The sequence below is a fragment of the Papaver somniferum genome, chromosome 9, assembly GCF_003573695.1.
Source record: "Papaver somniferum cultivar HN1 chromosome 9, ASM357369v1, whole genome shotgun sequence".
NCBI lineage: Eukaryota > Viridiplantae > Streptophyta > Magnoliopsida > Ranunculales > Papaveraceae > Papaver > Papaver somniferum.
In genome coordinates, this window is record NC_039366.1 from 196,918,826 (window position 1) to 196,938,725 (window position 19,900).

At 38.0% G+C, this 19,900-nt stretch overlaps 1 protein-coding gene across 1 annotated transcript; it reads right to left on the bottom strand.

Moving 5' to 3' along the window:
* Positions 1-3,171: 3,171 nt before the first annotated feature.
* LOC113313071 lies at positions 3,172-3,930 on the bottom strand. The gene has a single exon (XM_026561796.1). It carries the CDS (start codon positions 3,928-3,930, stop codon positions 3,172-3,174), a length of 759 nt encoding a protein of 252 aa, XP_026417581.1.
* Positions 3,931-19,900: the final 15,970 nt, after the last annotated feature.

Below are 19,900 nucleotides of genomic sequence, written 5' to 3' on the forward strand. Positions count from 1 at the left end.
CTGGTTGGGTTCTTACAAATCATAACCAAATTAAAAGAGTTTGAGTTCTATAGCCTATGAATAACTTTTAGGCCTACCAAAATACAAGAACTAAAGTCAAGGACTGGATATGTGTGACAACGATTAAAACGAATAAATCTTTAACAGATCTTTCATGATAGCTGAGATGAAAACTACCTCGAACCGCTTCTTGGTAGAGATAGTTGAAACAAACTAAAGTATCCATGGTTTTCAGTTTGAATTTATATGTTGGTGTTCTGCCAGTCTTATGCCTAGGTGAAAGTTAGATCCGCACCTCATGTTTCTCACCCTGCTCAAAGTATCCCAGATATCTTCTAGTCCCAATAATGTTTCATATAAAATCCAGAGCAGTGAAAAATTTATGGCTATCTGGATCATGTAGAGTACATATTTGGATATTTATACCGAAATAACCTCTACAATGAGAATCCAGAAGAGTATTTGGATGATCAGGAATCCCTGAATTCCTTGACTCAGTTCCTTCATCATGAATAAGAGAATTAAGGATATGGTTCTGTTTATGGTGTATTCTGTCATGATTGCATAAGTGTTGTTGTATACTAGTCGTGGTAAGCTTGACATTCAGTTGAGTGTGGTCAAAGATAAAGTCACATATAACCTTCCAGATGTACCAGCAGGCAGTTGCAAAGATATTGCAATTAGAATTATCATTTCCAGGATTGAACCAGGAGTTTATCCAGTCCTCAAATTTAGTGGTATGATCGAATATCCCATGGTCTGGACCAAGTAAGAGAGTTCAAATGGAAGTTGCAGCAGGGAATTCTAACAACATATGGGTTAAGTTTTCCTCTCCAGATTGGAAGATCTGGCAGATATGATCAATGCAGTGAAGGACGCTAGCAGTTTTAGCATTAGTGGGGAGAATCACATGAGCACATTTCCAGATGAAAATCTGGATGACCGGGACAATATCCATTTTCCATAGTATTTCCATTGGTATGGGAATCATTTCTGTAAATCCTATCCATCTTGGCTTTGTTGAGAGACTTGACACTGAATTTTCCAGAGTCAGTTAAGTTCCAAATAATTTTTTCCTCCTCCTCTTTTGGATGTAAAGTGGCTTGGAGGATGGCTTGAGCAGTAGTATTATTAAAAATAGTATTTACCAGACCATCATTCCAGCCACCACTTGGCAGAATAAGGTGCTCAACCCTAATAGTCTCAGGTGTACCGTTTAGAGGTTTTGTGGTTTTATCTTTGATAGTTGGGATCCATATGTCTTCCCAGATGTTGATAGTCTTGCCATTTTCAATTCTCCAAACTGTGTTCTTGAATGTTATTGATACCTTTAAGATGCCTTTCCAAATTCAAAAATCCCCATCTTTAGGTTTAATATCCATATTCAGAGCATTTCTGCCAATGGGATACTTAGCATCCATTAGCTGGTACCAGAGGGAATCTTTATCTGTTTCCAGTCTTCCTCCAATTTTTTTAATCATTGAGCTGTTGAAATGCTTTATATTCACGAATCCAAGTCCTCTCATATCTTTTGGTTTGCAGCCAGCAATCCAGGCTTTTGGGTAATAATCTTTAGGATTTTCCAAAGATTTCCCCCAAAACAAATCTCTTTGAGGCTTGTTCAGATCCTGACAAATTTTCTTAGGAATCTTGAAATAGTTCATTTGGTAAGTATTTGTTGAATAGGTTACTGAACTTATGAGGACATATCTTCCAGCTGGGTTAACTGGAATGTTTTTCCAACTAGATAACCTGAGTTTGAGTTTATCAACTCTAGGTCTGAAGGATATGATCTTGCTCCTATGAGTGAAGAGAGTGGAGCCAAGATACTTTTCATTGGTCTTCAGGACTTGAACTCATAGCCCGACTGATGGTGGGGATCAGATTGGGGTCAGTGTTATGACTGAAAAAAACACTAGATTTGCTGAAGTTGATGAGCTATCCAGAAGTATCAAAGATTTTGAGGATTTCCATAAGATTATGACTTTCCATAATGTTTGTTTTGCAGAAGATCATGCAGTCATCAGCAAAAAGAAGGTGGTTGATAGTAGGAGCCTTCTTGTATATCTTAATGCCTGTGATGAGACCCAGTTACTCAGCATGGATGAGAATCCTGGACAGGGATTCCATGCAGAACAAGAAAAGATAAGGGGACATGGGGTCTCCTTGTCTGAGGCCCCTAGTGGGTTTGAAGAACTTATCTGGTGAACCATTAATCAAAACAGCAGAGCTGGTGTTGGATATGCATTGTAGGATTTCTCTGTACCATAATTCATTGAAACTAATTTGCTTCATGATGGTAACTAAGAAACCCCAATCAACTTTATCAAAGGCCTTAGTCATATCAATTTTTATTCCCATACTACCATTTTCACATTTCTTTCCTCTTTTAGTTCTCATAGTATGAATTATTTCACGGGCTATGGCAATGTTGCTTACAATTTGCCCCCGCTAGGAATGAAGGAAGACTGGTAAGGGGAGATGATCTTTGTCAGATATGGTTTCAATCTTTGGGCAATGAATTTGGAGATAATTTTATAAGTAGTATTACAGAGGCTTATATGTCTGAAGTGGCTTGGGGATGAAGGGTTATATGTTTTTGGAATGAGGGATATGAAAGTTGAGTTCATTTATTTTATCATGTGTCCAGAAGTGAAGAAATTTTAAGATATTTTGGTGACATCCTCCCCTACAAAGTCCCAGTTAGCTTGAAAGAAATTTGGTGGGAAACCATCAGGGATGGAAGCTTTATCTCCAGCCATGCTGAACATAATGGATTTGACTTCATTGATAGCTGGGATTTTATTGAGTATGAGATTATCCTGGGGAGTGATGGTAGTAGAAATGAGATGAATAATGTTATGGTTTAGATTAATAAGACTAGTTGTTGCCATATTGGAGAAATGGTTGGTGAAGCAACTGGTAACTTCATGAGGGACATGTATCCACACACCTTTATCATCCTGTATAGAGTCAATCTTGTTCCTCCTGGTTCTGTGTTTTGTAGCTCCGTGGAAGTAACTAGTATTCTTGTCTCCCATCTTGATGAGTTGGTCCCTACTTTTAGTCTTCCAGAACTTTTCTTCTATGTTTTTCCAGTCATTGAGGACATGTCTAGCATTCTTGATTGTCTGCATCCATTATGAAGTAGTTATTGTGGAGCCTTGTCAGCTATTGTTTTAATTCTTCAACATGTATCTTGATGTTACCATAGATATCTTTGTTCCAAAATCTTATCTGGAGTTTTATATCCTTAAGATTTTTGGCATTGAGATAAGCACTGGATCCAGATATAGTCTTGTTCCAGCACCCAGCTATAATTTTCTTGCAATCCTCATGCTCTAGCCAAGGGCCAAAGAACTTGAAGGGTATGCTACCATTTTTCCAATGAGGATTGGAGCTAAGAAGGATAAGATGGTGATCAGACCCAATATCCAGCATATTAGATATGGTGGTGTTTGGGTAGAGAAGGATCCAATCATCAGTAGAAATCCCTCTATCAAGCCTTTGCTCAATTAGAGGAGGCCTATCTCTTTTTTTGGACCAAGTGAAAGGACGTCCCGTGAACCCTAAGTCCACCATGTCCAGCTCAAAATTAGCCTCAGAAGTGTCAATGGGGTGAGTGCCAAATTTCTCTAAATTATGCAAGATGAAATTGAAGTCTCCCATAATCAACCAAGGAAACTGATTAGTTGAGGTTGTATTCTCAATCATTTTCCATGATTCAGCTTTTTTTGTGAACGCATAGGGGCTACCATAATAGCTGGGTGGGTTATTGGTAGGGCTGACTATAACATTGATATGGTTAAGAGAGAAGTCAATAACTTCTACTTTTAGATTAGATTTACATATCAAAGCTAATTCACCAGCTATGCCACTTGCCCCTCCTGGCTCAACAAACCAGAAGTTGCTGACATTTATGTCTTTCATTATCCTCTGGATGAGATCCCTTTTTTTTAGTTTCAGATTGAAATATGATGTCAGGGTTTAGTTTATTCAGCATGTCATTCAGATATCTCTTAGCATCTTTTGTGCCCAACCCTTGGCAATTCCGAGCTATAAATTTAAAGAATTATAAAAAGACGAGGTACCCAAATATACCTCAATCTAAAAAAATTCCACCTATAAGTCCTTTCTTCGAAAGTGATTGTCTATGGACTGAGTTGAGACAATACAACAAATCGGTATACACACTTTGTGTGATCGTCTATGGATACGAGATCGAGACAATACAACTTTTAGAGCATTGCTCGGTCGACCTCGCATGCGTTACTATCTCAAGCATGTTTGTCAATGTTAGTAATCAAAACTATAAGTCATGATTTCTAGCTTATTTATATATAGATGTCTTGGAATAGGACATAGATTGTGTAGTTGAGCTTAGACTTCACGGCGTTCGTCATTTGAAGACGCAGAACTACTAGGAGAGTCTATTTCTACTCTATCTCCTATATTGAGACATAAGTCATATTTACGATATAGTTTTCTATTACACACATTTGAGATTTAGAGCTGAGTATATATCGCTTACATAGAAATATGTGTTGGCAAGATTTCTCTTTTGCCATGTTCATCTTTACTCGTGACGAAAGTCATGTTGACATTTCAATAACTTGAAAATTGCTTTGATGCTAATAGTGTGTGAAAACGGCTATTGTCATCCTCTAAGAAAGTTTCAATGATTGAAATGAAGAGTTGAGATTATGTAACCATCTTTGGATATAAGAATATATAGTGTGTTCGCACATTAGTGTATAAATCCATAAACCGGGAGCCAAGTATATGCATATGTGTGTATACGAAATTGGTGAAGGAGACAGGTTAAGTATGCGTACCCGTACGCATATTGGTGGATGTATTCGAACCGAAAATTTCTGCTCAGTTTGGAAACTAAACCAACTCAAATCCGGTTGCTTAGTATGCATACTTCAGCTGGTTACTTTATCAAATCGGTCAGTTCATGAATTTAAACATTTAAATCTTAAGGAATGCAATCTTTGCAAACCGTGGATATGATGTTCATGATTGATTCAAGTGAATCAAACCGATTTTGTTTCAATTGTGTTTTCTAAACAATTTAACAACTCTTTAACTAGTTTCATTAGAAGTCATTTGAACTAGTTAGGGTTAAGATGAATAAGATTAATATGAGAGTAATCATATGGCTAACCTTGGTTAACTATTTGTGAACCAACATGGTGTACACGTTTGGGTACGGTTACATAAACCTAAATGAGGGTACATTTCATTTGTGTGTAACAATCTAAGTTCGATCTAACGTTTGAAATATATTAGCTTGGTTACATCAGGTTTTTCATCTAACGGTGACTATTGAATGCTTTGCTACCAAGGTAACTTGGATTGCAAACCCCGATTTGAAAACTATATAAAGGAGAACTCTAACAACTGGGAAATGTAATCCCCACACCTCCTGTATGATACTAGTTGCATAGATAGAGTCGATTCTCCTTTAACCTTATGTTTATTCTCGATACCTTGTAGGTTAACGACTAAAAGACTTCATTGGGATTGTGAAGCTAGACCGAACTATTTTTCTTGTAGTTAAGTGGTATGATCTTGTTGTATCTATCGTATGAGTATAATTGTAAATTTGACTTGAGATTTATATCTCCGATAGGCAAGATAAAAAAAGTTGTTAGAGCACTGCTCAGTCGAACTCGCAAGAGTTGCTATCTCAAGCTTGTTTGTCAAATTTAGATGTCAAAACTATATGTCTTGATTTCTAGTCTACTTATATTAAGTGTAGTTGAGCTCCAGACTCCACGACGATCATCTTACGAAGACGAAGAACTACTCAAGGAACTAGCGGAACTTCATCCGACTAAAAGGTATGTGGGGACTTGTACTTATCTATCACTCAAAAGTTTATCTAATTTATATCCTACTCTTGAGACAAAAGTCGTATAAGTATATAGATTTCAATTATACACATTTGCTATTTCAAGCCGAGTTTATCTCTCCTATCTATTATTGTTAGAGCACTGCTCGGTCAAACTCGCATGCGTTGCTATATCAAGCATGTTTGTCAATGTTAGTGATCAAAAATATAAGTCTTGATTTTTAGTCTATTTAGCTAAGTATTGGACTAAGATAGTAAGTGTAGTTCATCAGACAAGCAGAAGATCTACTCAAGAAACCGGTGGAACTTCTCGACAAAAAGGAATGTGAAGACTTGAACTTATCTGTCACTCAAAAGTCTATCTATTCTATCTTCTATTTTTGAGACAAAATTCGTATGCTATATATATAGACTAGATTATACACATTTGATATTTCGAGCCGAGTATACCTCGGCTATATATATCTCGAAATATGTGTTGGTAAGCGTTTCACTTCGATCATGCTTTTCTTACCTAGGGATGTAAGTCATGATATGTTTCAATCATCTTGAAAATTGCTTTAACGAAAAATGGTGTAACAACTGTATAACGTCCTTTAAGAATGTTTAAATGATTGGAATGAGAGTTTAGATTACATAACCATAATGGACATAAGCATGTTGTGGAAACACATATGTGCATAAGTCCTTTACTGGAAGATAGCTTTTAGCCAAGTCCGCGAACTGCCGAAGTTCTCAAACCCGGGAATTTCTGCTGAGTTAACAAACTGCTTGCGTGAGCCAAGTCCACGAACCAGCGAAGCTCTCAAACTCGAGAATTTCTGTTGGAGTTTGTAAACTCTTTCCAGTACCTCAAGTCTGCGAACCTAGTCTGCGAACTTGTGTAGGTTATATATCTAAAGGTGATTTATGAAATAAACTTATAAAGACTAAGGAATGCATTTGCAAACTGTGGTTATTAAGTTCATGAACCGATTCTTTGAATCGAATCATCTTTGCTTCAATTGTGTCTTGTGTAGTACATGAGATTTCCTTGCAATTGAACAAATCTCTAACTAGTTCATTTGAGTCAATTAAACTAGTTATGGTGAAGAAGAATATGGTTGGTACGAAATGCTCAAACGGCTAACCTTTTGGTTTACTATTTTTGAACAAACAATGCACACGTTTGGGTATGGTTAACAATCTTAGAAGCGTGCAGTTCATTTGTGTATATCAAGCTAAGATTTCGATCTAACGGTTGAGATATATTATCTTGAATCTAAATCAAGTTTTCATCTAACGGTGGATAGCGTTTGCTTTGTGAGCACGGTGAAACCCTGATTTGAAAGGCTATATAACGGGACATCTAGCAAACCGCAAAAACGAATCCCCATACTTTACGTGTGATACTAGTTTGCGTGCTAGAGTCGGTTCTCCTTTAACCATTAGTTTTCTTCTTCTAAAACCAGGTTAACGACTTAAAGACTTAATTGGGATTGTGAAGCCAGATCGATACTACTTTTATCGTAGTTGTGTGATCTGATCTTGCATCTTCTGTCGTACGAGTACAATCATATTGATTGGCTTGAGATCGTGAGAGTTCTCCGATAGGAAAGATATGAAAAGTAATCACAAACATCTTCGTCTCATCGTTTGTGATTCCACAATATCTTGTTTCGCTACCATATGATTAAGACTGTTGTGAGGTGATTGATTAATATAGGATGTTCTTCGGGAATACAAGACAGGATTATCAATTGGTTTCTGTTCACCTTGATTTTATATCAAAAGACGAAACAAAAACTTTAGGGTTTTTCTGTGGGAGACATATTTATCCTTTGGTAGACTTGTCTGTGTGAGACAGATTTGTTTATTGTCAAAGCCTGCGATTTTGGGTCATAGCAACTCTTAGTTGTGGGTGAGATCAGCTAAGGGAATCAAGTGCGTAGTATCCTGTTGGGATCAGAGGCGTAGGGGTGCAACTGTACCTTGGATCAGTGGGAGACTGATTGGGGTACAACTACAGTCCAGTCCGAAGTTAGCTTGGATTAGGCTAATGTCTGTAACGGCTTAATACAGTATGTATTCAATCTGGACTAGGGACCGGGTTTTTTCTACATTTGCGGTTTCCTCATTAACAAAACTTCTGGTGTCTGTGTTATTTCTTTTCCGCATTATATTTGTTTGTATAATAGAAATAACACAGGTTGTGCGTTAGATCAGTCAATTGGATAGTCCGACCTAACGGTTGTTGATTGATATTGATTGATCCTTGGACATTGGTCTTTGGTACCGTCCAAGTTCATCTCTCTTTGATAAAGACTCGCAGATTTCTATTTGCTTGAGTAAAGATCAAATTGAGAGATTGAGATATAAACTCGTTAATATACTTTTCTATTGATTGAGTCTGAATGTCTAGTTGATTCTCATAAAAAGTATATTGTAGTTTGTCCATACAGATTGCTAAGCGAAATATTGGGTGGTGTTGTTAGACCCCCGCTTTTTCAATTGGTATCAGAGAAGGCAAACACGTTAAAGACCTTATAAGTCTGTGTTTGTAGTGATCTGATTATGGACGAGTCTATCTCTAATAACGTACCAGTTCAAAAATTACCAGATGATTCTAAAAGCTCGGATTCACCTGAGAACTATCACATCTAAGTCAATATCTAAACATTCTCTTGATGTAATAACTGTTGATTTGGAAACTCTCCTAGAAGAACAGTTGGATGAACTTTCTGATGAAGGGGATTCAGATATTGATAGAGATGTTGATGAAGAAGTCTCAGAGATGTTAAGTTTTTGGATTCGTGGAAGATGAAGAAGATTACAACTTCTCATGTCTCACATCTTCTGACTCCTCTCTGTCGATAAAACAAGAAATTGAGAAGATGTTACACAGGTGTTTATTTTTCGAATCGTTCTAACGAATCGATCCTCAAGGATTTAGAGGAAAAACTACGTATGAAGTCACTTGAATGTGATAATATTTATCAAAAGTACTTTTTGTTGGAAGAGAAACTTGCAGAATCTGAAGCAAGGTTTAACTCTCAAAAAATTAGTTTTGATGACAGAGAAAGTGTTTGTCTCGCTCGAGAAAAACGCCTTGAGGCTGATTTAGCTACTGCTCTTGATAAAATCAAGATGTTGGAAGATGACTTGAAAAAGTTCAATACTAGTTCAAGCAAATTAATCACTATGCTAGGAGCAAGTAAAAATCATCGTGATACACGAGGATTGGGTTATAAGGGAATAGATTCTCCAAGTACTAGCAAAGAGGTAAAATTTGTCAAAGATAGTGATTCTTCTCAACAAAAGTTTTCCACTAATGGAAAAAGTGAAATACCTTCACCGGCAGTTAAGGTCCAAAAGAGCAAAGTATATCAACCTCCAAAACCAGCACACGTGAATCCGGGTAAGAACGTTCCTTATATTTGTCATTATTGTGGAAACAAAGGTCACCTGGAAAGGAGATGTCGTTTTCGTATAAGGAATGAAAAAATTCATGATATTCTTGTTTGAGTGTCAAAAGAAGTGATTAAACCGGGATCATATGTTAAGGCTAACACTCTTGACATTACGGGTTGTAAACGTCCAACCTTTAGGCAAAGGAATCAGTGCTGTGGTAATCCTAGATTTGACTATAAACGTCATTCGAAGTCTTTTCACAATTGTAATGATTATCAAAAGAATAACTTCGTAAAGACGAAGACAAGATCCGATGATCCCAATTGGAGAAAGACTAACTTGCAAAAGAATAGTCAATCCAATTCTCTTCCGAGAAATATTGAAGAGAGTAATGGGAAGAAGGTTCTGGTTGTTCCTAAACGCACTCAGAAGTGGGTACCAAAGAAAGTTAATGATGCTTTGAATGTGAAAAGGAATGATCTTCCAGAAAATTCCATGACTATGGAGAAGGAAGTATCCATGATGTTGGAACTTAACAAGTTTTTTGAAAAAATGGAATTGGATGTGAAAGGCTCTAAAAGTGATCCTTTTCATGATAATCCTAAGGTCAATTGTGGTGAACAAGATATTGTTCACCCCAACACAACTTGATTGTGTTGTAAGTGCATCCTCACTAAGGAATGCCCTTCTATGTATACGGTGAGGGAAGCACGAAAATTGGGGCGCACAGATTATATTCGGTAAGGCTGTAGAATTCAATTGGATTCATCTAAAAAGGTATGTGTATAAACTTGAGTAAGAATTTTGCTTTTATTCATGTACCTTTCTTATCGTTCTTTTCTACCTATCTTGATCTGTGTTTAAGGTTCTTAAACGTTTAGGTTTGAAATAGTAGTTCGGGATGATTGGACTTCATGGTACACCTACCAGGTATGCATAACATCTTTTAAAATCCAGGGGTTTAAGTTCGCGGACTTGAAAATTCGTTTGCAAACCTGTATGCATATTTTCCTGTAGACGTCGATATTCAGTTGACTTGTTTTCGCTGTAACTTCTTCGTCTGAACTCGGAATGAACTCATTCTTTTTGCATTCTCTTCTTATTTGGATTCTCTTCAAAATGGAGATGAGAATTATTAATTTTGGATGAGTTAAGATTGGTATTTATCATGTCTCTTATTTTTGAGTGTTTTGCTCCGTTTCGTTGCACTTATTCCACTTCTCTTGGACTTGGGAACTTGGATTCATGGAGTAGTAATTTTCTAAGCTCATTTGTGGCTTTTACAAGAATTTTTTTGGTGAATCACAAAGAAGGAAGTTCAAGAATAGGCAGTAGTACGCATTACTATGGGATTCTTGAATGTTCACAATCATTTTATGTGAACTATGGTGCATGGTCGTTAATGAATTTGTATGTTCTTCTTTGAAAATCTTTTTATACGCCTTTGGTAGCTATTCTTGGTATAAATCCAGGCGAAAAAGATTGATTCTACTCTCTAAGGACAAATCATCTTATATGTGCATTACGAGTTTGTCTTGATGCCTAGGAAACTTCTTGTGAGAATTTATTCTTGCTTTTGAGAAGGATTACTAGAGTTTGGAATAACAATTATTGTGATTACACATAGCTATGTCCATTATTTTCATCTTCATGTTTTTAGGTTTATTGGTTTAAATTCTAAAAAATTATTGGAGGATGATGTTTTTGCAGTATTTAATCTTCATGATTGTTATATTGCAACTTGTTATGGGATATTGGTATTTACGTCCGTGAACTATATTTGTCCCATAAAGTAAAGTCGTTCGTGATCGGTATTCACGTACTGGTAAAAGAATGAATCGACTTTTGACTAATACAAAAGTTAAGCCTATATTGTCAAATATTTGATGTCAGATAGGTTAAAATCTATTGTTTTCAAGGATTATGTCTATTAATATCGTTATGCAAATAATGACGGGAAGAAAGAATGAATCCTTGTGTATTCCGCAGTATTGATCATCCATGATCCATATTTTATGTATTATTGTGAGGCTCCGTAATGTGTCTTGTGTTGAGCATGATACGACTAAGTTGATTAATTTTTGATTAGCTTGGTTGGTTGTTCCATAAGGTATGTTATGTTGAGCATATGGAACTAAATTAATCATCTTGTGTGGTTATTTAGTTAGTTGCTCTGTAAGTTTTCTTATGTTGAGCAAAACAAATGACAATTAAATGGATCACCTTCGTGATTAGTTTGGTTGTTTGTATTCCAATTAGATTAATTATGGGTTCTCTTATAATTAGTCTAGTTGAGCATTCATATATTCCATAAGTTCTCTTGTGTTGAGTATATGAACGACTATCCTAATCATTTTTAATGGTTATGTTAGTCATATGTTCCGTAAGTTTACTTATGTTGAGCATAATCAATCAAGTTGAGCACTTTTTGAGTTTAATTTGATTACGTATTCCGATTAAATTAATCATGGGTTTACTTGTGATTAATTTGATTGAGTTTTGGATATAAAAATCATTCTCATGGTTTTTGGTATCCAATAAAAATCCTTTATTTCTTTCGAGATTAAGATCGCTCTTGTTGTTCCCTTGGGAATGACATCAAATGGGGGAAAGTTTTTTGAACTTGTGCTTAATGGTCATATCTTGAGGGGTGTGCGGCCGTGGAATTTTAGAGGGGTTATCTTGTATCTTTAAACTCCTTGACGAATGTTGTTAGCTTCGGCTATAAGATTGCATCTAAAATAAGATGATGTGCGTCCTTTCCTTTAGTCATGAAATGTCTCTTGTGGAAATTTCATTATGATACCGTTCTTGTATCTTTGCCAATTTTATTAACAAAAAGGGGGAGAATTAATGTAGTTCACACTACATATACATATGGTTTTCGGATCATTGTAAGGGGGAGTGGTTTCCATGATCGACATGGAGTATTGACTAAGGGGGAGTGATACATATCACCATAGTATTATTGTTAAAGTTGTGATACAATTGGACTTTGACACTGTGTAATAATACTATGACACTGTATCACAATGATCGAGAATTATGTTTTCTCATTGTTATAGCTACGGATCTTCAACAACGGTGATGTTAAACTTACAACCTTTGGGATCATTGGAGTACTTGGAAGGAAGAAGATTTCAAGGAACGTTGAAGATTAGGCATGTGGAATAGGAGCTACTATAGTTTCATTATTTTTTTTATTCTATATGTATTGATAGTTTTGTCTTAAAATTGACAAAGGGGGAGATTGTTAGAGCACTGCTCGGTCAAACTCACATGAATTGCTATATCAAGCATGTTTGTCAATGTTAGTGACCAACACTATAAGTATTGATTTCTAGTCTATTTAGCTAAGTTTCGAACTAGGATAGTAAGTGTAGTTGAGCTCAAGGACCTGATTCATCAGACAAGCAAAAGATCTACTCAAGAAACCGATGGAACTTCTCGACAAAAAGGTATGTGAAGACTTGAACTTATCTGTCACTCAAAAGTCTATCTATTTAATCTCCTACTTCTTGAGACAAAAGTCGTATGTTATATATATATATATAGACTAGATTATACACATTTGATATTTCGAGCTGAGTATACCTCTCCTATCTATATCTCAAAATATGTGTTGGTAAGCGTTTCACTTCGATCATGTTTTTTTTTACCTAGTGACGTAAGTCATGATATGTTTCAATCATCTTGAAAATTGCTTTGACGAGAAATGGTGTAACAACTATATAACGTCTTCTAAGAATGTTTCAATGATTAGAATGAGAGTTTAGATTACATAATCATAATGGACATAAGTATGTTGTCGAAACACATATGTGCATAAGTCCTTTACTGGAAGATGGATTTTAGCCAAGTCCGCGAACTCAGTATGCGAACTGCCGAAGTTCTCAAACTTGAGAATTTCTGCTGAGTTAACAAACTGCTTGTGTGAGCCAAGTCCGCGAACCAGCGAAGCTCTCAAACCCGAGAATTTTCTGTTGGAGTTTGTAAACTCTTTCCAGTACCTCAAGTCCGCGAACCTAGTCTGAGAACTTGTGTAGGTTATATATCTAAAGGTGATTTATGAACTAAACTTATAAAGACTAAGGAATTCATTTGCAAACCGTGGCTATTAAGCTCAAGAACCGATTCTTTGAATCGAATCATCTTTGCTTCAATTGTGTCTTGTGTAGTACATGAGATTTCCTTGCAATTGAATAACTCTCTAACTAGTTCATTTGAGTCAATTGAACTAGTTATGGTTGGTATGGAATGCTCAAATGGCTAACCTTTTGGTTAACTATTGTTGAACCAACAATGCACACGTTTTGGTACGGTTAACAAACCTAGAAGCGTGCAGTTTATTTGTGTATATCAAGCTAAGATTTCGATCTAACGGTTGAGATATATTAGCTTGAATCTGAATCAGGTTTTCATCTACTAGTGGATAGCGTTTTCTTTATGAGCAAGGCGAAACCCTGATTTGAAAAGCTATATAAGGGTACATCTAGCAAACCACAAAAACTAATCCCCACACTTTACGTGTGATACTAGTTTGCTTGCTAGAGTCGGTTCTCCTTTAACCATTGGTTTTATTCTTATAAAACCAGGTTAACGACTTAAAGACTTCATTGGGATTGTGAAGCCAGACCAATACTACTTTTATCGTAGTTGTGTGATTTGATCTTGCATCTTCTATCGTACGAGTACAATCATATTGATTGGCTTGAGATCGTGAGAGTTCTCCGATAGGCAAGATATAAAAAGTAATCACAAACATCTTCGTCTCATCGTTTGTGATTCCACAACATCTTGTTTCGCTACCATATGATTAAGACTGTTGTGAGGTGATTGATTAACTTAGGCTGTTCTTCGGGAATATAAGACCGGATTATCGATTGGTTTCTGTTCACCTTGATTTTATATCAAAAGATGAAACAAAAACTTTAGGGTTTTTTGTGGGAGACAGATTGATCCTTTGATAGACTTGTCTGTGTGAGACAAATTTGTTTATTGTCAAAGCCTGCTATTTTGGGTCGTAGCAACTCTTAGTTGTGGGTGAGATCATCTAAGGGAATCAAGGGCGTAGAATCCTGCTGGGATCATAGGCGTAGGGGTGCAACTGTACCTTGGATTAGTGGGAGACTGATTGGGGTTCAACTAAAGTCCAGTTCGAAGTTAGCTTGGAGTAGGCTAGTTTCTGTAGCGGCTTAATACAGTATGTATTCAATCTGGACTAGGTCCCGGGGTATTTCTGCATTTGCGGTTTCCTCGTTAACAAAAAATTTGGTGTCTGTGTTATTTCTTTTCCGCATTATATTTTTTATATAATAGAAATAATACAGGTTGTGCGTTAGATCAGTCAATTAGATAGTCCGACCTAACGGTTGTTGATTGATATTGATTGATCCTTGGACATTGGTCTTTGGTACCGTCCAAGTTCATCTCTCTTTGATAAAGACTCGCATATTTCTATTTGCTTGAGTAAAGGTCAAATCGAGAGTTTGAGATATAAACTCGTTAATATACTTTTCTATTGATTGAGTCTGACTGTCTAGTTGATTCTCATAAAAAAAGTATAATTGAGTTTGTCCATACAGATTGCTAAGCATAATATTGGGTGGTGTTGTTAGACCCTCGCTTTTTCATTTCTAAAAATGTGTCTTGGTAATCTTTCGCTTTATCCAAGTTCATCTTTACTCATAACGAATGTCATGATGACATTTCAATATCTTGAAAATCGACTCGATGAAAAATAGTTTGTGAATAACAACTATATAACATCCTCTAAGAATGTTTCAATGATTGAAATGTAAAGTTGAGATTATGTAACCATCTTTAAATATAAGCATATATAGTGTGTTCGCACATTAATGTATAAATCCATAAACCGGGAACCAAATGTATGCATATGTGTGTATACAGAATCGGTGAAGGAAACAGGTTAAGTATGTGTACCTGTACGCATACTGGCGGAACTTTTCACCCGAAAATTTCTGCTGAGTTTGGAATTTACACACTCTTAACCAGTCACCTAAAGTATGCGTACCCATACGCATACTGACAGAACTTTTCTACCCGAAATTTTCTGTTGAGTTTGGGAACCAAAACCAACTCAAATCTGGTTGCTTAAGTACGCATACCCGTACACATACTTGAGATGGTTACATTCTCAAATCGGTAGTTCATGAACTTAAACATATAAATTATAAAGAATACAATCTTTGCTAACCATAACTATAATGTTCATGAATTGATTCAAATAAATCAAACCGATTTTGTTTCAATTTTGTCTATTTATAAAGACCTAAGCAATTGAACAACTCTCCAACTAGTTCTTTTGAAGTCATTTGAACTAGTTGTGATAAAGATGAATATAGTTGATATGACACGTTTAGGTGCTGTTACTCAACCCTAAATGAAATACATTTCATTTGTGTGTAAAACGCTAAGATTCGATCCAACGGTTGAAAGATATTCGCTTGAATCTAATCAGGTTTTCATCTGACGGTGACTATTGAATGCTTTGTTACCAAGGTAACTTAGATTGCAACCCCTGATTTGAAAACTATATAAAGAAGAACTCTATAAACTGGGAAACCTAATCCCCCACACCTCCTTTATGATACTAGTAGTGTTAAGCTAGAGTCGATTCTCCTTTAACCTTAGGTTTCCTCTCGAGACCTTGTAGGTTAACGACTTAAAGACTTCATTGGGATTGTGAATCCAGACCAAACTATTTTCTTTGTAGTTGTGTGATCTGATCTTGTCATTTATATCTTAAGAGTACAATCGTAAGATTGGCTTGAGATTTTATATCTCCGATAGGCAAGATAAAAGAAGTCACAAACATCTTCGTCTCATTGTTTGTGATTCCGCATTATCTTGTTTCGCTAGTCGATTAAGATTAGTGTGAGGTGTTTGATAATTCTAGGCTGTTGTTTGGGAATATAAGTCCAGGTTATCGATTGGTTCATGTTCACCTTGATGTTATCAAAAGACGGAACAAAAATTGTTGGTATATTTGTGGGAGATAGATTTATCTATTATCGTAGACTTTTCTGTGTGATACAATTTTTTTTATTAAAGTCTTCGACTTTGGGTCGTAGCAACTCTTGGTTGTGAGTGAGATCATCTAAGGGAATCAAGTGCATAGCACCATGCTGGGGTCAGAGACGTAAGTAACGCAACTGTACCTTGAATCAGTGTGAGATTGATTGGGGTTCAACTACAGTCCAGACCGAAGCTAGTTTGTAGTAGGTTAGTGTCTGTAGCGGCTTAATACAATGTGGTGTTCAATATGGACTAGGCCCCGGGGTTTTTCTGCATTTGCGGTTTCCTCGTTAACGAAAATTCTGGTGTCTGTGTTATTTCTTTTCCGCATTATATTTTGTTATATAATTGAAATATCACAAGTTGTGCGTTGTATCGATCAATTGTGAAATCCAAGCTTTGGTTGTTGATTGAAATTGATTGATCCTTGGATATTGGTCTTTGGTACCATCCAGGTTATTTCTCTTGTATTTAATTAAGACTCGCAGATTTCTATTTGTTTGAGTAAGGATTAAATCAAGAGATCGAGATATAAAATCTTTGATATACTTTTTATTAAGATTGATTCTAATTGTCTATTTGATTCTCTTAAAATTATATTGGAGTTAGTCCATATAGATTGCTAATCGAAATATTGGGTGTGGTTGTTAGACCCCCGCATTTTCAATTGGTATTAGAGCAGGAAAACACGTTCAAGACCTCAAAATTCTGTGTTTGTAGCGATCTGACTCTATGGACGGCATTACTATTTCAGATAAACGCATAACCAGAAATAAAAACTCTGTTTCAAATAGATCTTTTAAAGAGAAAGATTTTTCAATCTCGGATATAGGCGAACCTAATGTTAAAATGAAACAGACTAATACGGACATGTGTTATCCCGATGAATCTGACTCTGTTGTTCAAGAGGAAATAGATATAGAAAGTAAACTGGTTTTAAATCTTGTCATAATCCAAGATGATAGATTCAAACGGTTGAAAAATCATGTCAATGTTCTCCTTGGTGTAGTAAGAGACTGTGGCTCCAGTGAAAAGGCTTCTTATAAGGAAAACCCTAAAGTTCGATCAACTTGTATCCTACTTGAGGCAAAACTTAAAAAGGATGCTTTGGAAATTGAACATATCTTGAGTAAACTCTCCATTCAAGGATGTTTAAAAAAGTCTTCTTGTTTGTGGGTGAAAATGGTTTATGCTTTATGGTAATTTCGGGCGTGTGGGTGAGAAACGAATTTAAACCCTAAACAATGTACTGCAAAGGAGTACTTTAGATTCGAGAGATCAATCTGTACAAATCCGGCCTACACCAAAAAATGGCCGTTCCAGACTTGCTTCGGTCACAAAGTGAAGGAGAATGGGTTGGTTTTGGGGAGGGAAGCAAGGAAAGTGATGAGACCAGAATAGTTGATTTCTGGAAGAGTAGTTGTTTTCTACGACTTGTATCAGAAAGTCGGAAGCTAACAAATGGAAATCTAGCAAATATTTTCCGAATGTTGTATGCTCCTGACTGAACTTGTTGTTCGATGGAATAGGTAAGACCTATTTATACAAGTCGAAGTGAAACGTACTCTGGTCTCATTAAGGAATGGAAAAACGGGTGAGTAAATGGGAGGAGGTGGTAACCGTTAACGCATGAAATTGATGTTCCATAAAAGAGAGTGTTTCACCATTACTCCCTGTATTTACTAACCGCCTCATTCTTATGACACTTCCTTATGACGGGCGTAGTGTACGCCGCACGCTGTAAACCGCCAAACCAATACCCAAAGAGGATCCCCCAGTTTGTGATTTGTGTTGATGTCTCGAATGTTTTCGTGGAAAACATGTAGCTGTTTGTGTCGCCCGGAAAGTCGAGCTTGGGAGACTTGCTGGCTTGGTGACCTCAACGGTTGAGATTTTGCATCTTAAGAGGAAAGGTAGCCGTTGATTGCCGCACGCTTTCGTCTTTGGTAGCCGCATAGGGAAGGCCAGCATGGTGGCGCGACAAAGTTGCATGCCATTGGCGCGGCCAAACTAGGGTTTTGGGTCAAAGGTTACCATGCATTGTCTGGTAACCTTGGACGGCTAGGATTTTCTCCTGGGATTGAAGGGCGACCGTTGATTGTCGCACGCCTTCGTTTTGATAGCCACATAGGGAAGTCCAGCATGGTGGCGCGGCAAGATTGGCATGGCATGCCTTGGCGTGGCCAAACTAGGGTTTTTGGGTCAAAGGTTACCATGCGTTGTCTGGTAACCTTGGACGGCTAGGATTTTCTCCTGGGATTGAAGGGCGACCGTTGATTGTCGCACGCCTTCGTTTTGGTAGCCGCATCGGGAAGTCCAGCATGGTGGCACAGTAAGGTTGGCATGCCATTGGCATGGCATGCCTTGGCGTGGGTTGGCGTGGCCAAACTAGGGTTTTTGGGTCAAAGGTTACTATGCGTTGTCTGGTAACCTTGGACCACTAGGATTTGATCCCGGGATTGAAGGGCGACCGTTGATTGTCGCACGCCTTCGTTTTGGTAGCCGCATAGGGAAGTCCAGCATGGTGGCGCGACAAGGTTGGCATGCCATTGGCGTGGCCAAACTAGGGTTTTTGGGTCAAAGGTTACCATGCGTTGTCTGGTAACCTTGGACGACTAGGATTTGCTCCTGAGATTGAAGGGCGACTGTTGATTGTTGCCCGCCTTCGTTTTGGTAGCCGCATAAGGAAGGCCAGCATGGTGGCGGAAAGGTTGGCATGCCTTGGCGTGGCCAAACTAGGGTTTTTGGGTCAAAGGTTACCATGCGCTGTCTGGTATCCTTGGACGGCTAGGATTTGCTCCTGGGATTGAAGGGCGACCGTTGATTGTCGTACACCTTCGTTTTGGTAGCCGCATAGGGAAGGCCAGCATGGTGGCGCGACAAGGTTGGCATGCCATTGGCATGGAATGCCTTGGCGTGGCGAAACTAGGGCTTTCGGGTCAAAGGTTACCATGCATTGTCTGGTAACCTTGGACGGCTAGGATTTGCTCCTGGAATTGAAGGGCGACCGTTGATTGTCGCACGCCTTCGTTTTGATAGCCGCATAGGGAAGGCCAGTGTGGTGGCGCGGCAAGGTTAACATGGCTTTCCTTGGCGTGGTTTGGCGTGGCCAAACTAGGGTTTTGGGTCAAAGGTTACCATGCATTGTCTGGTAACCTTGGACGGCTAGGATTTGCTCCTGGGATTGAAGGGCGACCGTTGATTGTCGCACGCCTTCGTTTTGGTAGCTGCATAGGGAAGGCCGACATGGTATAGTGGGCCCCCGGATTTGGAATGCCATGAGCGCGTGGTGTGTCTATCATGGCTAGGGCCAAGGCAAGATGCGTTTGGCTTGGCATGGTGGGGCCAAGGGCTTGGCATGCTATTTGGCACATGGCGCGGCTAGTATGGATAGTGCCAAGGCAAGGTGCGTTTGGCTTGGCATGGTGGGACCAAGCGCTTGGCATGCCGTTTGGAACATGGTGCGGCTAGCATGCTAGGGCCATGGCAAGGTGCGGTTGGCTTGGTATGGTGGGGCCAAGGGTTTTGCATGCCGTTGGCACATGGTTGGCATGCCTTTGCATGGAGATGTGGCTGGCATGGTTTGTCATTGACACAGTGGTTTGGCTGGCA

What these genes read in the sequence shown, in the direction of transcription:
- LOC113313071 (XM_026561796.1), bottom strand. Translation starts at nt 3,930, where the DNA reads ATGAAAGACATAAATGTCAGCAACTTCTGGTTTGTTGAGCCAGGAGGG.